The sequence below is a fragment of the Neoarius graeffei genome, chromosome 18 (genome assembly GCF_027579695.1).
Source record: "Neoarius graeffei isolate fNeoGra1 chromosome 18, fNeoGra1.pri, whole genome shotgun sequence".
Lineage (NCBI taxonomy): Eukaryota > Metazoa > Chordata > Actinopteri > Siluriformes > Ariidae > Neoarius > Neoarius graeffei.
This window is the reverse complement of record NC_083586.1, coordinates 15,212,760-15,232,159: the sequence shown is the minus strand read 5'-3', so window position 1 is coordinate 15,232,159 and position 19,400 is coordinate 15,212,760. Positions and strand designations below refer to the sequence as shown.

The 19,400-nt window shown below is 41.3% G+C and overlaps 1 protein-coding gene across 5 annotated transcripts in view; it reads left to right on the top strand.

The window, feature by feature from the left end:
• fn1b (fibronectin 1b) overlaps positions 1-19,400 on the top strand; it is a 129,527-nt gene that overhangs the window by 62,515 nt on the left and 47,612 nt on the right. For all 5 annotated transcript variants that reach the window (XM_060898458.1, XM_060898457.1, XM_060898460.1 and 2 more), the window contains 13 exons: positions 517-645; positions 911-1,051; positions 2,371-2,483; positions 5,402-5,570; positions 5,951-6,127; positions 6,376-6,504; positions 9,884-9,973; positions 10,065-10,259; positions 11,534-11,815; positions 14,640-14,906; positions 15,330-15,424; positions 15,944-16,112; positions 16,217-16,303. In XM_060898458.1, coding sequence (XP_060754441.1) covers positions 517-645; positions 911-1,051; positions 2,371-2,483; positions 5,402-5,570; positions 5,951-6,127; positions 6,376-6,504; positions 9,884-9,973; positions 10,065-10,259; positions 11,534-11,815; positions 14,640-14,906; positions 15,330-15,424; positions 15,944-16,112; positions 16,217-16,303 — 2,043 coding nt within the window. The remainder of the gene's footprint in view (positions 1-516; positions 646-910; positions 1,052-2,370; positions 2,484-5,401; positions 5,571-5,950; positions 6,128-6,375; positions 6,505-9,883; positions 9,974-10,064; positions 10,260-11,533; positions 11,816-14,639; positions 14,907-15,329; positions 15,425-15,943; positions 16,113-16,216; positions 16,304-19,400) is intronic.

The following is a 19,400-nucleotide window of genomic DNA, read 5'->3' as shown; positions in this document are numbered from 1 at the left end:
AAGATGCTACCAAGTTTGGTCTAAAACTATTCGAAGGTAAGGTGGAATTGTGATTTATTTTTTCGGTTTCAGAATAAAGTATCTAATGTGACTCGGTGTAGATAAGTGACGCAAGTCTGCGCCGTGCCGTTATTACATTTACATGCCGCTTTTAAAGTTTGAAATAGATTTTTTTCATATGATTTTTTTTTTTTTACAATCACCTGTGTATTTATATTAAAACAATTATCCGCCTCAGTGAATATCGACCTCGACTTCGCCTCTGTTATTATTCACTGATATTCACTTCACCTGTGGTGAATAATTGCTGAATATGAATGTTGTATTTAATTCTACAGGTACCTTGACCAAGACTTCAAATGAATTAATTGGCTCCCCAAACACAAATCTAAATATATTTTTCTGTAGTTAATTCAAATCAAGTGCCAGTTATAATTCTGAAGTACACGCCATACCACTGTTTTGAACGTACACAAAATGTAACGTTGTGTTTTTTTTTTTTTTTTTATCCATCAGATCAGTGTATTGTAGACGGACTCACGTATGAAGTGGGCCAGAAATTTGACAAACGCCACAACGAGGGCTACCTGATGAACTGTACATGCTTCGGACAGGGCCGCGGGCGCTGGAAATGCGACGCTATCGGTAAGATGCGTTCTCTTCCTTTCTGCCGCCTGGAGACATTTTCACACCGATCAAAGGCTCTTGGGTTGAAAAGTGCCTCTTTTTGACTTTTTTTTTACTAACATTTCAGAGAATAAAAGCTCACAGCTGTCTGGACTCCCGACGGGGAGAAGTTGAGCGCTTCTTTGGAAAATGTGCCAGTGCAGATGTTTCCCAGCCAGTTTGACAGCTTGAGAAAACAAGAACATCTGCACTTTCGTAATATAAATATTTTCTTCACCTCCAGATCAGTGCCAAGAAGCCGAGACGAAAGTGTTTTATCAGATCGGTGAAACTTGGGATAAAGTGAGCCATGGCGTCCAATATCGGTGTACCTGTTATGGAAACGCTATCGGAGAACACGCCTGCGAGCCTCTTCAGTCCAGGGGTGAGTTACAGCGTGTACAATAATGGCTCAAAAAATAATGTTTAGGGGAAAAAGAAACATTAGCTAAACAAACAAGACTGTGGTTCATTAAATTTTTTTTTTTTTTACTGGAGGAAAAAAAAATAGAAAGTGTTATAGGAACCAGGAAGTTAAATCCAGAACTGTTTTTCACTGAGGCTTAATAGAACATAACCAGCATTAGTGTCTTCTGTCTCGATGTAAAATGGGTGGGGCTAATCTTACGTAGCACTTACGACAGTGGCACTCGAACAGAGGGCTGTCAATCAAGCATGTACAATAGACTATTAAGCCACACCCATTCTAACAGTCTCAGGAGTGTCTGATTTGCAAGGTCGGCTACGACTGCATTTTTTTTTTTTTTTCCTACTCAAGCTGATTATAATCGGATACACACACTTATGCTACAGAGAAGGGCGTTTTATTTTGGTGTAATGGAGTATATGACATCAAGTAGCAGCTTGCCAGTTTTACTGCTGTCAGATGATGGATGTAGCTTGGTGTATTAAATCGTTAAAGGCAAAGACCGAGGTCTGACACTTCAAAACAAAACATTCAGAGTTTCCTTTAGTGTTTTTGAGGAAAAGCTGGATTCAGAGAGAAGGGGAAAATCTTTTCTTGGGGTTAGAGAGTGGAAAATGTGACAAACACTTTTGATCTACAGTTCGGACCTTAGTCATGTCAGTCTGTATCCAGACATTCATCAAAGCTTGTCTTACACATCGTATAAAGGGTCAGGTGACCAATCATTTTTTTTTAAAACTCCTTCCTGAAATGGGGGCTGAACACTCTGAAGTCAGCCAGAAGGATTTAGACATGTGGTTCCTTCTTTCTTCACACCCTTCCCCTTTGATCACTTCTTCAGAGTTGTGTTAAGGAGACTGTTTCACCACGTCTCGTTGATTGAGCTGATATTTAAAAAAAGAAGAAAAACTTTTGGGATTGATTTATCCAAACAAAGTACATTTTTGTCCGGAAGTAGACTTGAAGGACAAGTTGCTTTGAAGTGTGTGAAGGTTTTTTTTTTTTGGGACAGGAAAAAAGATGCAGGTAAACTTTGCTCAAATTCAAACTTGCCAGAAAGAGGGGAGACTGGGAAAGGAAAGGGTTAATGTGAAACGAAAGATGGAAAGAATTGGGGTATGGTAGTAAAGAAAGAAAATACGAATGATATAGAAAGAGAGCTTTTGTCAGGATCTAATAATTATCTGAGAAGGCAGCTAAATATAAATCTAGCTCCAGTTTCGAACTAGGTTAGTTGTAACCTGATACTAATCTTGTCGATATCTTTATCCCACTAGTTCCAGTACGCGTGACCATCACAGAGGCAGGAAACCAGCCCAACTCACACCCCATCCAGTGGAACCCACCAGCGTCAGTCCGCATTACTCAGTACATCCTCAAGTGGAGAGTGGTAGGTTCACACAAACATGGTTTCAGTACGGCGTCCCTCAGGGCTCGATAACGGGACCATTTTTGTTTCACACTTTGCTCATATGAATGGTACGTAATAAACAGAAATGAGTAAAATACTTAGTTGTAATTGATCAGATATGCCATAGAAGTTTACTGAGTTTAAATGGTGACCATGATGACCTCACACAGATGTGTTCACGCACTTAGGCTACCAGGTTCATCCTTCATAACGCCAGCAAGTTGGTTTTAAGTGACATGCATTAGCTAGCTACGTTGGTTAACTTGAACTGAGTATGGTTTGGGAAAACTTTATTTTTTTAATCTATGCAGCTAAAAGTGAAATGATGTTTCAGTTTAGTATAACGTCTGGAATAATAAGCTGTGATTTGAACCTCATATTCATCTTCACATGCCCATATGACCGGATAGAGTCTCGAAGTCCACAGAAAGCGGTGCATTTGTACCGTAGTTTTGCAGATATATTGTTGGATCCCCTGGGGCTCTGCATTCAAGCCTGATTGTTAAATCTGTACTATTGCTCAAATTGGACAGGGAACATTTTGCTTCTGTACACAAACATGTGGATGAGATATTTACACAAAAGGTACAGGAGTACAGAACATGATGCTGAATCATGTGCAAACAAGCACACAAGTCCATGAACTTCACACTCATGCGTAAGAAAAGGCAGTTTGGCTTTAAAGTGGATTTTGAGTGCTTAGTAAAAGTTGAGGAGAAGTGGATTATTTCAGCCAGTGGTGTCTGTTCTCATATTCGGTGTAAAATGTCATTCATGACGTAGTGTAGGAAAGTCGGCACAGTGCTTTGAAGGGGTTTTTTTTTTTGGGGGGGGGGACAAGAAAACAGTGCTGAGAAACTGTGCTCGAACATAAAGGTCAATTTTTTCCCTCTCTCTTTTTTTTTTTTGGCCATTTAAATTCGAGTTAGCTGCATTATACAGTGGTGCTTGAAAGTTTGTGAACCCTTTAGAATTTTCTATATTTCTGCATAAATATGACCTAAAACATCAGATTTTCACACAAGTCCTAAAAGTAGATAAAGAGAACCCAGTTAAACAAATGAGACAAAAATATTATACTTGGTCATTTATTTATTGAGGAAAATGACCCAATATTACATATCTGTGAGTGGCAAAAGTATGTGAACCTCTAGGATTAGCAGTTAATTTGAAGGTGAAATTAGAGTCAGGTGTTTTCAATCAATGGGATGACAATCAGGTGTGAGTGGGCACCCTGTTTTATTTAAAGAACAGGGATCTATCAAAGTCTGAGCTTCACAACACATGTTTGTGGAAGTGTATCATGGCACAAACAAAGGAGATTTCTAAGGACCTCAGAAAACGCATTTTTGATGCTCATCAGGCTGGAAAAGGTTACAAACCATCTCTAAAGAATTTGGACTCCACCAATCCACAGTCAGACAGATTGTGTACAAATGGAGGAAATTCAAGGCCATTGTTACCCTCTCCAGGAGTGGTCGACCAACAAAGATCACTCCAGGAGCAAGGTGTGTAATAGTTGGCGAGGTCACAAAGGAACCCAGGGTAACTTCTAAGCAACTGAAGGCCTCTCTCACATTGGCTAATGTTAATGTTCATGAGTCCACCATCAGGAGAACACTGAACAACAATGGTGTGCATGGCAGGGTTGCAAGGAGAAAGCCACTGCTCTCCAAAAAGCACATTGCTGCTCGTCTGCAGTTTGCTAAAGATCATGGGGACAAGCCAGAAGGGTATTGGAAAAATGTTTTGTGGACGGATGAGACCAAAATAGAAATTTTTGGTTTAAATGAGAAGCGTTATGCTTGGAGAAAGGAAAACCCTGCATTCCAGCATAAGAACCTTAGCCCATCTGTGAAACATGGTGGTGGTAGTATCATGGTTTGGGCCTGTTTTGCTGCATCTGGGCCAGGACGGCTTGCCATCATTGATGGAACAATGAATTCTGAATTATATCAGCGAATTCTAAAGGAAAATGTCAGGACATCTGTCCATGAACTGAATCTCAAGAGAAGGTGGGCCATGCAGCAAGACAACGACCCTAAGCACACAAGTCGTTCTACCAAAGAGTGGTTAAAGAAGAATAAAGTTAATGTTTTGGAATGGCCAAGTCAAAGTCCTGACCTTAATCCAATGGAAATGTTGAAGGACCTGAAGCGAGCAGCTCATGTGAGGAAACCCACCAACATCCCAGAGTTGAAGCTGTTCTGTATGGAGGAACGGGCTAAAATTCCTCCAAGCCGGTGTGCAGGACTGATCAACAGTTACCGCAAACGTTTAGTTGCAGTTATTGCTGCACAAGGGGGTCACACCAGATACTGAAAGCAAGGGTTCACATACTTTTGCCACTCACAGATATGTAATATTGGATCATTTTCCTCAATAAATAAATGACCAAGTATAATATTTTTGTCTCATTTGTTTAACTGGGTTCTCTTTATCTACTTTTAGGACTTGTGTGAAAATCTGATGATGTTTTAGGTCATATTTATGCAGAAATATAGAAAATTCTAACACAAACTTTCAAGCACCACTGTATTTGCCAAAGTACCGAGAAATAACTGTTTATTTGTAAGAGAGCAAAAAAGAAGTGAGAAATGAAAAACGAAGAAAGAAGGGAATTGGGTTAAATAAAAGATAGAAAGAGGAACGTGGGATGGGGTTAAGAAGGAAGGCAAGAAGAAAAGAAATGACTTGGGGATAAATAAGAAAAAGAGAGAATACAAGAGAGATGCTAAAAGGACGAAAAAGACAGATTTGACAGTAAGCAGTAGGAATAAGTGAGGAAAACGAAACATGATGGAAAGAATGGCTTAAACAAAGGGATGAGTGAAAAAGGAAAGAAATGGAAGTGCAGAGCATTTCTTCTTTGACTGTTATGTCGTTATTTTTAACAGAAAAACACACGGACTCCGTGGCAGGAGGTCATTATTCCTGGTCACATCAACTCCTACACCCTCTCAGGCCTTAAACCGGGGCTTACCTACGAGGGTCAGCTGATTAGCATCCTGAACTACGGTCAGAAAGAGGTGACCAGATTCGACTTTACCACGTCCTCCGGCTCGCGTACGTCACTTCATATATTTCCTCTCAGGTTTTGTTCCCTTCCCTTGGAGCTAATTAGTATTGAATATGCTAGCATTATAGTAAAGTTAATCTCAGGAGTAATATTATAGTCAACGAACATCCCACACTGCGGCAAACTGAATTTGAGGAGAAAATTACTGATTACTAGTGAAATTATCTTGCTGCATGGACTTGGTAAGATATCTTAGAATAAGTTGGTCGCAATCTAGAACCAGGTTTAATAATCTCAGAGTCGGTGTCTTGTGTTCTTCTAACAGGAAATACGCTCGATCGTTTCAACTATTTCCAAGATATTTTCACTTGCTAAGACATCGTTTTTTTGCAGCGCAGTAAACATGTTCACATTTCTTTGGTTCTAGTGGTTCCTACGGAAGGCGTGACCACTCAGCCCGTTCGAGTGGTGGACACGTCTGAATCCATCACCGAGATCACATCCAACAGTTTCGTCGTTTCCTGGACGTCGGCGTCTGACACCATCTCCGGATTCAGAGTGCAGTACGAACTCTCTGAGGCAGGAGCCAAGCCCGAAGTGATCGGTAACGAGAACACTTTCAAACTCGATATAGTCACAAACTTCGAGCAGTATAGCGTTCGAACAAACAGGCTAACACACAAACTAGCGTGCCGATTAAAAAATCTGAAGCGGACAAACTTGTATTTAGAAATGAATAAATTGGTAAATATTAATAGTTTAAACATTGTTGATCAAAAAACAAAAAATGCTACTCCTTCAGCAGTGTATCGGATTGTAATTTTCACCTGTTATTTATTTATTTATTTTTAGACCTCCCGCGCACGGCCACATCAGTGAACATTGATGACCTCCTGCCAGGCCGAACGTACCAGGTTCAGGTTTATGAAGTCGAGCCAGAAGGAGAACAAAACCTCATCCTGACCACCACTCAGACCACCGGTACGGATAAATTATTTTGCTCTCTGCTAGAGAGAGGTTTTGATTTTTGATTGGGAAAAAAAAAATATCAAGAATGCTCTTAAAGTGCCATTCCACCATTGGATGTATTCTTTGGCATAAAATACAATATATTTTATGACAACATGACTAGACAGAGAAATCTTTTAGCTTCAAAATGATATATCAAACATAATTTTTTGACAACGACAAGAATATTAATTTTGCGACCAAAGTCACCTACCCTTTTAATTTCCGCGCGGTAGTGAAACGTGATGTCATCGGCAGGTTCCCCTTCTTGTGTACCACGTGTCGGTCTATTTTTAGACCAGGAAACCCCCAAAGTGAGAGAGTCATTTCTCCTCGTATATGGGGGCCAAAAAAATTGCGAAACATTTTGAGTTAATCTTTCAGTTAGCTAGATTTATTGGTATTAGCTAGATTTATTGGTATTATTTTTATCGCGTTCTATCCGCCATTGCTGATAATATGTGCCACGTCACACGTCACGTGGTACCCAAGAAGGGGAACCTGCCGATGACATCACGCGCGGAAATTAAAAGGGTAGGTGACTTTGGTCGCAAAATTAATATACTTGTCGTTGTCAAAAAATTGTTTGATATATCATTTTGAAGCTAAAAGATTTCTCTATCTAGTGATACCATTTATATATGTTGTCAAAATATATTGTATTTTATGCCAAAGAATGCATCCAATGGTGGAATGGCACTTTAAGAAAGACGTGTATTTCTTGCCAAAGCTAGCGACTAAATGCAAAGTTAATACACTAAGAGATAGCTAACATACTAGCTAACATACTAGCTACTTAGCTAGATAATTACCAAACGGAGTTTACCTGAAGAATACCTTTAAATTGTTAAAGAGAATTTTCAGCGACTTTTGTCCCCCACTAATTTGTAACATAGCGAGCTAACGCGCCACAAAAAAAACAGCAAGCAACATTCACTAGCTTTGAAGCTGACTAATATAACCCTGGCTAGTGGCCTATGCTAGCTGTTCATAAGGCATCTAGGTAGCTGAATAAGTCAGGCTCCTTGTTTTTGCTCCCTAACCAACCAGCTGGCTGCTACATTACATGGTTAGCTAGTGAGTTACAGGGATGAAAGTCTTCCGGATTTACCCGGAAATCCGGATATTTGACAAAACTCTTGAAAATCTCCGGTTTTCCGAATGGAGAAATTTATTTTTCGGATTTTTCGCGTTCCTAGACGAGGCGTAATACTTCGCATCGTCCTTGCATGGGCGCAGTCCTTAAATAGCCCAAACACAGTTCATCGATTAAAGACAGGTGTTCTTTGTTAACGGCGCGCGTGCCGGAGCTCGTTAGGCGCGCCTTCAGGTGCACGTGCTAAGGCGCGCAGGACTGACACCGTTCTGCGCAAGCGCAACACAATCGCACTAGAAAGCATGTTCAAGCTGCCAGTGTAGCTGCAGTCTTTTTAGTCGCGAATTACAAGTATTTCCTCGTGTTAATAATTCGCCATGTCAGAACAAGCCAAACTTTCCTCCTTCTTTTGACGTGAAGAGGGGTAGCAATTTATTATATTTTTTTTCCATCAAAGTTGCATTTTGGGGCGGCACGGTGGTGTAGTGGTTAGCGCTGTCGCCTCACAGCAAGAAGGTCCGGGTTCGAGCCCCGTGGCCGGCGAGGGCCTTTCTGTGTGGAGTTTGCATGTTCTCCCCGTGTCCGTGTGGGTTTCCTCCGGGTGCTCTGGTTTCCCCCACAGTCCAAAGACATGCAGGTTAGGTTAACTGGTGACTCTAAATTGAGCGTAGGTGTGAATGTGAGTGTGAATGGTTGTCTGTGTCTATGTGTCGGCCCTGTGATGACCTGGCGACTTGTCCAGGGTGTACCCCGCCTTTCACCCATAGTCAGCTGGGATAGGCTCCAGCTCGCCTGCGACCCTGTAGAACAGGATAATGCGGCTACAGATAATGAGATGAGATGAGAAGTTGCATTTTGTGGTTTCGAAGCTGAGTTTTAGTGCCGTTTCTAGAACACAGCATCAAGAAAACGTGGAAGAAACAGCAATAATGGAAGAGCCGGTTTCTAAGCTGCCTAAAACTAGCAATGGTCATTATTTTTTGTTACATAATGCACTCAGGCTGCCAGTCAGTGTGTGACACAAACACACTATGCCCCGATTTATATGAGAAATTTGGTATTCATTGGTGTGTTTAAATTTACAGACAATACGAACTAATGTAAACAATTGGCTTCAACTCGCATAAATCTGAATTGGAAATGTTTAGTTCACTTTAGCTTCTGCAAACGCACAACTCTACTAAAAGATTGATAAACGAGGCTCAATGTCCTAGCCTGGGCCCGCCCATCCTAAGTGTGACGCAACACGAGGTCCTGTTGCGAGCTTAGTCTGGCCAGGCAAGCTATCTCCAGCTCTTCCAAGCTCCCGAAAAATCGGGAACCAATCAACTTTGAGCATCTCCAACGGCCCTGGGTAGAGGCGTGTTCAAGGCACTGACGTAGTAGAACTGCGACCGGAAGCCATAGATTGTTTACAGAATCTATGCCGGAAGCGCTTCATTCACTAGAAACATTACGAACATGGAGCAAGTTCTCATTGAAAACGGAGCAAAGAGCAGCCCTGGAGGTATTTATTGAAAGGAAGGACGCTTTCGCCTTGCTCCCGACCGGCTTCGGTAAGAGTTTAATCTACCAGTTAGCCCCGTCGCGTCACATACGTCAGAGGAAAGAGTGATGTGATTGGTTTAAGCTTCGTCACAGCCTTTTCTGGCTTCGACCAGTAGCAAACTGAGGCATTTCAGGGAGGCGGGTCAACCACGGGCTCTGGGAAACGGTTGGGCTTAATATCTTTGCCAGACCAAATGCTCGTAGAGCTTTGAAGTCACGTTAGCCAGACTATCAATGTCCCCAACATTGAAACCTAAAGCTTTAGAAACTCTAACAGATCTTTACTTTTTAACAGTACTGTTTTGGGATTTTGCTGAGTTTACCTTCAACTGTCTGATTTTTTTTTCCAAAGTAATGAACTGTGTAGCAGGAAAATCACCGCGTTTTCTAAACGCACTCCTGAAAATTACTCATTAACTAGGGGAATTAAATATGATATTTTAGACATGTTAATCATTAATCTACATGAAAGAAAAAGGCTTAAAAGTTATAACTTGTTTTGGTGAAAATAAGTACTAAAATGCACTAGAATGAAGGGTTTTTTTTTTCTTTGCTCCACTTTCGTCTCTAGAGTTAGAATCTGATATAACATTTTTGAAAGAGTTGGCTCTTTGTTAGCTTGTTAATTACAGGAGCGACACGTGCCAGCTCTGAGCAAAGCAGCTACCGAGAGGCTAATGTGTATCGAATCGTGTTTGTGATACTCAGCTCCTGATACTCCGACCGATCACAGAGTTACGGATGTTGGCGAAAGGTCCATCGTGATCTCCTGGACCAAACCAGAGGCACCGATCACTGGTACATTCCAAACTCTTATTACGGAAGTGTTCCATTCATCCGGAATTCCAGACTATAATTGTATTTATTGTGTGTGTGTGTGTGTGTGTAGGTTACCGTGTGGTGTACACCCCATCCATTGAAGGCAGCAGCACTGAGCTCACCCTGCCTGAGACGGTGACCTCTTGGACCCTGGTTGACCTCCGGCCCGGACAGTCATATAATGTGAGCATTTTCGCCGTGAAGGGAAACCTGGAGAGTAAACCGGTGGTGCTGCAAGTCTACACCGCCGGAGAGTCGCATCCCGGTAAGAGACAAACCAAATAACGCCTGGCATTAAAGGTGCCATAGGCAACATCCAGCAGGAGGTCTGTAATGGTGGATGGGTGAAGCTCAGTAAGATTTGAATGGTTTTTATATAACTCTTTGCGCTCCGCCCACATTCACTCCCCCCTTTTTCTGTCTTTCTTTCTTATTCCCCAAATTTTTATTTTCTCATTCATATTCTTTATTCATTTTGTCACTCATTAACTTCTTTCTTTTTTAGTTTTTCTTTTTTGTCCTTTCTTCTGTTTCTTTCTCTCATTTCTTTCCTTTTATTTTTTCTTTCATTTTTACTATTTTTCTTCCTAATTTGTTTCTTTATTTTCAGCTCTCCCTCTTTTTTTTTATTTTTTATTCTTAATTTTTTGCATTTCTTTCTTTCTTTCTTTCTTTCTTTCTTTCTTTCTTTCCTTCCATTTATTTATTTATTCATTTATATTTTTAATTTATTTTCAACCCTCCCCCTTTTTTATTTTGTATTCTTTCTTAATTTCTTGTTTCCTTTTTACTGTCCATCTATTTTATTTCTTACTTTCTTTTCATTTTGTTTTTAATCTTTCTTTCTTTCTTTCTTTCTTTCTTTCTTTCTGTCCATTTATTTATTTATTCATTTATATTTTAAATTTATTTTCAACCCTCCCCCTTTTTTATTTTGTATTCTTTCTTAATTTCTTGTTTCCTTTTTACTGTCCATCTATTTTATTTCTTACTTTCTTTTCATTTTGTTTTTAATCTTTCTTTCTTTCTTTTTTTCTTTCTTTCTTTCTGTCCATTTATTTATTTATTCATTTATATTTTTAATTTATTTTCAACCCTCCCCCTTTTTTATTTTGTATTCTTTCTTAATTTCTTGTTTCCTTTTTACTGTCCATCTATTTTATTTCTTACTTTCTTTTTCATTTTGTTTTTAATCTCTTTCTTTCTTTCTTTCTTTCTTTCTTTCTTTCTTTCTTTCTTTCTTTCTTTCTTCCTTCCTTCCTTCCTTCCTTCCTTCCGCCCTCCTTCCCTGGCTTGTTTGGATAATGTTTTTGTGCAGTCCATGCTGCGTCCTCTGATAGAATATTTACAGACATAAACGCAACACCTCGACAGAGTCACGGATTGTGCCGCACTGTGCGATACACCGCTGGGCTCCATAATAACGATATTACACACTGAACAACAGTGTCATGTCAGGATTCCACCTTAATTCGTCTTTATGTTCATCTGAATCCTTTCTTTGTGTTTTAACGCGACTTTATGTGACTCCGCCTACAGAGCATGTCCAGGCACCGACCGAGCTGCAGTTCTATGAGGTCACTGATGTGAAGATCACGATCACATGGACCGGACCACCCAGCGAGGTGTCAGGCTACCGCGTGACCTATGAACCCGTGAGTTCGGACGACCGCACGACACAGAAGCCACTCCAGCTCCCCACCACGCCCAACGCCTATGCTGAGATCACACACCTGCAGCCCGGCACCTTGTACCGCTTCTACATCCACACTGTCTTCGGTACAACTGAGAGCGAGCCGCTGGTGGGCGAGAAGTCAACTCGTGAGTCTACGCATATTCATATATGTGTCAGATAACGGAATCCAGGGACACATGTCGGCCCGGGGGCATTTTGAGTTATTGACAGATTCAGAAAGTACAGTTTCTAAGCTTTCCAATAATGCCTTCCATGTGGAGATCTGACAATATTTGAAGAATGTGTGGCCTTTTGAAAGTGTATACTTCTTAAAACAGAAAAGGGAGAAAATCGCCCTCAAAGTTTTCCATCTCAGCTACTCTGGGTGCAGGGCGGGCACAGAATGGTGCTCATTTGCATGACATTAAGGAAAGCCCCACCCCCTACGAGCTAGCACGATACTACTTTCATGTAAACAAAGATCACCACGTCAATTTTCCTTCCATGCAAAGTATGCCCAACACAATTATGAAGTACAAAAATAAGTCCTAAAGTATACTTTAACGTTTTGTGGTTGAAAAATTACTCACACCATTAGAAAGAAAGATAGCACGATGATGACACAACTAACACAACGCTAGTTTCATGTAACCAAACCACAACACTCTCCGTTACATGCAAAAATAACCACACAACCTTAGATTAATAAACTTACCCCATCAGAAAGAGAAACGTCACCTTGCACACACCAATGCCTCCGATGGAATGTAATCCTAGAACACTTCCTTTTGGTTGGTTTTTTTTTTTGCTAGAAATGGTCATCTCCGATGTAACTACCGTGTGTCTGTTTGCTTCGCGGTGTTTCAGCTCCTCTGCGCTCTGTTTAGCTTGCTCATTCCATAGTGAAATTACATGCCTGTATGCAGGTTACAGTTAGGTCCATAAATATTTGGACAGATGCAACATTTTTCTAATTTTGGTTCTGTACATTACCACAATGAATTTTGAACAAAACAATTCAGATGCAGTTGAAGTTCAGACTTTCAGCTTTAATTCAGTGGGTTGAACAAAATGATTGCATAAAAATGTGAGGAACTGAAGCATTTTTTCAACACAATCCCTTCATTTCAGGGGCTCAAAAGTAATTGGATAAATTAAATAATTGTAAATAAAATGTTCATTTCTAATACTTGGTTGAAAACCCTTTGTTGGCAATGACTGCTTGAAGTCTTGAACTCATGGACATCACCAGACACTGTGGTTCCTCCTTTTTAATGCTCTGCCAGGCCTTTACTGCAGCGGTTTTCAGTTGCTGTTTGTTTGTGGGCCTTTCTGTCTGAAGTTTAGTCTTTAACAAGTGAAATGCATGCTCAATTGGGTTGAGATCAGGTGACTGACTTGGCCATTCAAGAATATTCCACTTCTTTGCTTTAATAAACTCCTGGGTTGCTTTGGCTTTATGTTTTGGGTCATTGTCCATCTGTATTATGAAACGCCAACCAATCAGTTTGGCTGGATTTGAGCACACAGTATGTCTCTGAATACCTCAGAATTCATCCGGCTGCTTCTGTCCTGTGTCACATCATCAATAAACACTAGTGACCCAGTGCCACCGGCAGCCATGCATGCCCAAGCCATCACACTGCCTCCGCCGTGTTTTACAGATGATGTGGTATGCTTTGGATCATGAGCTGTACCACGCCTTCACCATACTTTTTTCTTTCCATCATTCTGGTAGAGGTTGATCTTGGTTTTATCTGTCCAAAGAATGTTCTTGCAGAACTGTGCTGGCTTTTTTAGATGTTTTTTAGCAAAGTCCAATCTAGCCTTTTTATTCTTGAGGCTTATGAGTGGTTTGCACCATGCAGTGAACCCTCTGTATTTACTTTCATGCAGTCTTCTCTTTATGGTAGATTTGGATATTGATACGCCTACCTCCTGGAGAGTGTTGTTCACTTGGTTGGCTGTTGTGAAGGGGTTTCTCTTCACCATGGAAATTATTCTGCGATCATCCACCACTGTTGTCTTCTGTGGGCGTCCAGGTCTTTTTACACTGATGAGTTCATCAGTGCTTTCTTTCTTTCTCAGGATGTACCAAACTGTAGATTTTGCCACTCCTAATATTGTAGCAATTTCTCGGATGGGTTTTTTCTGTTTTTGCAGCTTAAGGATGGCTTGTTTCACCTGCATGGAGAGCTCCTTTGACCACATGTTTTCTTCACAGCAAAATCTTCCAAATGCAAGCACGACACCTCAAATCAACTCCAGGCCTTTTATCTGCTTAATTGAGTGACATAACGAAGGAATTTCCCACACCAGCCCATGAAATAGCCTTTGAGTCAATTGTCCAATTACTTTTGGTCCCTTTAAAAACAGGGTGGCACATGTTAAGGAGCTGAAACTCCTAAACCCTTCATCCAATTTTAATGTGGATACCCTCAAATGAAAGCTGAAAGTCTGGACTTTATGTCCATGTCCATTATATAACTATAACTTGAATATGTTTCAGTAAACAGGTAAAAAAAAGCAAATTTGTGTCAGTGTCCAAATATATATGGACCTAACTGTAAGTAGCCACGAGCTCAGCTCATATCATACAGTTGATTCGCGAAAAAAAAAAAAAAGACTTAAATCATCATGTGAATGGCCCATATGGTAATTTACCCACACCCCCCAGCAGGCTACAGTCCTGACAAAAACGAGACAATTTGCAACAAAAAATGTATGCTTTTCCAACAAAACAATCTATTATCTGAAATACTGATTGCATTCTTCAAGATCTCAACTTGCACATGATGGAAAAAAACGAAAATTACAAATTTCGAAAAAAAATGCTTCTTTTGCAATTATCTCGGATTCGTTTCGGTCGACATGTGTCCCTGGATTCGGTGAGGCGTCACATATAGTAATTATTCAAGCGATATGATCCAGATTTCCCCATTGTTAACCTTTGATCTCTTGTTCCTTAAGTTCCTGACGCTCCTACAGACCTGCGCTTCCCAGAAGTTACAGAAGACACTGTTCTAGTGGTGTGGTCCGCTCCACAGGCCCAAATCACCGGTTATCGCATCTTCGTAACCGCAGAGGACTCCACTCCTGAGAAGCAGCTACGGGTCCGGCCCGAGGAGACCCAGTTCACCATCGAGAATCTGCGGCCGGACACGGTGTACACCATCACGGTGCACTCGGAGCAGGGCAACACGCTGAGCGAGGGCAACTCTGCAACAGTCACCACCTGTGAGTTTACAATGAAAATTCAGCAAAGGCAAGGCTATGTAGCTAACTACCACAGAGTCGGAAGTTCAAGCCACATAGTTAGCTTGAAAAATAACTTTGCTAAGAATAAACAAAAACCGGTAGGAATTTGTAGATGTCAGGTGTTTGGCTACCAAAAAGCTGTTGAAAAGAAACAGACATTGACATTGCTCGCAATTTTTTTTTTTTTTTGAAGGATTGGATAATTGGAGCTGCTTTTCAATATTCAAACACAGCAGGAGCAATTGGCCATGTCGTAAAAGCAGCACTAAAACCTATGCATATGCCATACGACTAACATTTTTAAAAAGAGTAATTAAAGAGTTTTGACATTAGCAGTGAGGAGTGTCAGTGGAATCGACACTAACACCAAGTCATTTTGCGTCTCGTGTTTTTGTTGCTCAGCTGTGCCATTCGGTAACGCCCCCCGTGTCACCACGGACATCACAGACACATCCATCATCATCTCCTGGACCCCTGTTCCTCGCTTCAGCTACAGGGTAAACACATGACATCACATTCAGTCTCAAGCAGCTGATGCTAAATGGAATTACAGCGTCATTTTAGTTGAAGCAAGCCTTTTTTTTTAAAGAAATGACCAAAACATCTGAGGAAAAATGTTATTCTCAACACTTTGCTCTCATTCCTGTTATCGCTTTGCCTTTTCTTTGCCTGTATACAAAGACTTGCCGAGCGAAGCGATTACTTTTAGTCACGAGAGAGCATATAATTTGTCATTGCTTCCTAGTTGCCTAGCAACAGTATTCTCACTATTTTAACCACTTTTGGACTTCCTGTATTTCTCATGAAGTATTGGAAAGCCATGGGCGTTTGGTTAGCGCTTGATTAGCATAATTTTAATAGCTAATTATAGTTAAACAGAGTCCTTTTAATAATTAATCAAATGTTGACATTCTCTACAGTTTTGTGTCATTTCCACGGTCACTGTTCCTTGTTTGTACCACAACAGTGTTCTCTCAACAATAATGACTTTTTGGTTGTGCGTGTGTTTAAATCAGTTGTCAGTGAAGCCCAGTCAGGGCGGTGAGGCTCCCAGGGTCGTGACCTCTGGCTCAGGAAGTATCTACATCTCAGGCCTGACCCCCGGAGTGGAGTACACATACAGCCTGCAGCCCATCTTCAACGGCAAGAAGCAGGGCAGCCCCATCACGCGCAACGTCGTTACACGTAAGAAACTCAAAAGAGAAGGACATGTAGGAAGAGCGTGCAGAAAAGTCGATGTGTGTTTGGTGCGAATATTAAAGCGTTTCGTTTTCTTGTTTGTTCTGTAGCGTTGTCTCCACCGAGTCAGCTGAACCTGGTGTCCAACCCCGACACGGGCAACCTCAACGTGCGCTGGCGTGACAGCACCACTCCCGGTAAATACACACCTCAGCTGTGTGTCTCTGTGTGTTAGTGTTACCGTGAAGGGTAGTAATGCCGAACGGGTTTTGATCGCAATAGGAACAATCAGAACTTTTAAAAAGAGAGGTTTTTTAGGGCGTATTCACACCTACGTTGTTTGGTCCGGACCAAACGAACCAAATTTCCCTTGGTCCGGACCTTTTGGGTTGGTCTGAATACAAACCACCGAACTCTGGTCCGGACCAAACAAGCGGACCGAGACCGAGCTGCAAGGTCGGACTCGGTCCGGACCAAAGGAACCCTGGTGCGGATCTTTTGGAGGTGTGAAAGCAGACCGGACCTAATCCGACAGTTTTGCTTTTTTGTACCTCAGGAGCTTCCATCGTTTGTCGAGCATTATGGGAAACAGAGTCTTGACACTCCACCGCAAAGTGCAAACACTGTTTCGGTTGTCAAGGGTCGTTCAGTCACCAGTGGTAGGCGAGTACAAAAAATGAGTAGGGGGCAAACGTGGGCCGAGGAAGAAACGCGTACCCTTGTGGATATATGGGCAGATGTCCACATATCTGAGCTTTTGGAGAGAACACACAAAAATGCCGATGTGTTTGCTGTATTCAGTGAGAAACTGAAGGAGAAGGGGTTCACGCGCTCCCCAGAACAATGTCGGCTAAAAGTGAAGAAACTCCGTCAGACCTACATTAAAATCAGGGACATTCTTTCAAAAAGTGGCGGTACTAGCGACGCAAAAAAGAAATTCATCTATTGCGTGAAGAGCCAGAACTGTCACAACATGATGTGCGCTCATCAGCGCTATCCTCCGTAGCCGCCTTGCCCTTTGTCGTCGTCGTTGATAAATTACTTGTACAACAGCATAGTAATCGCACAATTGTGAAAACAGTAAAAACTGGAAAAAACATATAGCTTTGATGACATTAAAAAGAATAACAGCACGGAAAGCCTCCATGACTACTTTTGAACTTAACGCTTTGTGCGCGTGTCGTCTCTGACCAATAGCTGAACGACCTCAGGGCGCGTGGCTTTGTTGACAGATTTTGGTCCGCTTACTAAAATGTACAGTGTGAAAGCGAACCGCACCAAAATGAAAAAATAAAAAAAAACATTTGGTTCGGACCAAAGCAAGTGAACTATCGAACTATCCTGGTCTGAATACACCCTAAGGCCCACTTTACACGGGAACGGTCTGAAACAAAAACGCAAAAGTCCGTTTTTGTTCTCACTTTTTTCCGCGTCTACACGACCGTTTTCAAGGAGGAAATCTGCGTCTATACGGTGACGCATAAATGTGTGGAATTCAATTGGATGTTGTAATATGGAGTAGTCAGTCAGAATGATGAGCAAAACAAGGAAAATTCTTGTACAAAAATAGTTTTCTTTTTATTCTTAAGCCGGCAGTTAACACAAACAGGACAAACAAACAAAAAAACACTGATGACAAAACCAAACAAAAAAAAAATTCTGGGACAAAATGCCCACGCAAGCTAGGCTACTCTGGCATTACTCACACAGAGCTCAAGTCATGCATCCTCTCCCTGCAGAGGCCATCCCCCCAGTGAACAGTGCAGCGCATATTTAAAAGACTACGGCACAGTCTTAACACAATTAAAATCAATCAACACATCTAGACAGATTTTAACAGTTCTAAACATTTTCACTGCATGCATTACACTCCTACAACAATGTGCAGACCTTAAATATTACAACAAACACTTACTTAAGATTTTTAGACCATTTCTCTCCGCTCTAATGAGCTGCTTTCCCGCACATCGCGGAAGAAACCTTGAAAAGCGCTTTCAGACCTGCATTCTGCTTTGGTCCCGCACCCGGAAGACTACAGCAGGTAAATGGCCACAAACATTTCTGGCTGATGTTAGATAAACTCTAGCAGAAAAGGATTCAGATGTTAAACGTGCACACTTAATGAATCTTTACACGCTATTGTTTATAGTGAAAACTAATAAATGCTTGTGCTGTTTAAACCTGTGTCGCGTCTTTTACTATGAACACGTGTACCAAACATTTCAGGTTTACATATCTAAAAGTTGTAACAAATGTACCCGTAACAAAACATACTTGTAAAGCCCCCATTACCAAACCCACAACACAGATTGTATTTGGAATGTCTTTGCAACTGTGGTTTAGTCCATTGCACTTGAACATTGAAACATGACCAGCGGGAGGAACCGCTGTTTAGTGACAGATGCATTGCGCTCTGTCACAGATGTGCATGCCAGGCGGTGCTGTGAAAGACCTCCGCTATGTCTGCACGCATGCGCAACATCTTCCGTCTTGTCTGATCTGCACATCTGCGCCGCGAAAACTTTGACTACTCTGGCTATGGTAAGTAAGAAAGTAAGTAAAAAAGTAAGAGCATACTACAGTATACCCGCCTCTGTTCATTAACGGTATATGTGCAGATTCGGTGTAGATGTTCGAAGGACTCCTGGACGTTTATTAAAGCTGCCAGAGCAGCTTGAAGGTCCGTTGGATCGATGTAATCAGACATGCTCTTACTTTTTTACTTACTTTCTTACTTCCCGGGCTGGCATGTGCAGTATATGACATATGTATGACGTAAACGCGTACCCGACGTGAGCAGATCCGAGCAGAGTTTGGCGTATTGGGTAGTTTAGACGGATATGCAACGGGGGCCGTTTTTAACTTATCCACTCTGGAAGGCGTTTTCAATTTTATCCGTTTTTCAGCCTCGGAAACGCCGTCCCTGTGTAGACGAAAGGCACTTCCGATAAAATATTTAGTCGTTTTTACCCGACAGCGTCCTCGTGTAAACGGGCCCTAAGTCTCTTGTGCAGAACTTTTTTTTTTTACAGCTTCAGAACAAGGTCAGAACTTTAGCTTTGTTTATATATTTATTACCATACAAACAGAACATTTTTTTTTTTTTACAATTACACTTTTGTTTTTGTCATAGAACCACGGTAAAAATATTTTCACATTTTCACATTTTTATAGTGATGTTGTAATGTAATGACTTAAAGGGATAGTTGGGGATTTTTGACATGAATCTGTATGGCATCCCCATCAATAGTGTCGTGCAAACACACTGACTTACCCCTGACAGCATCCTGTGAG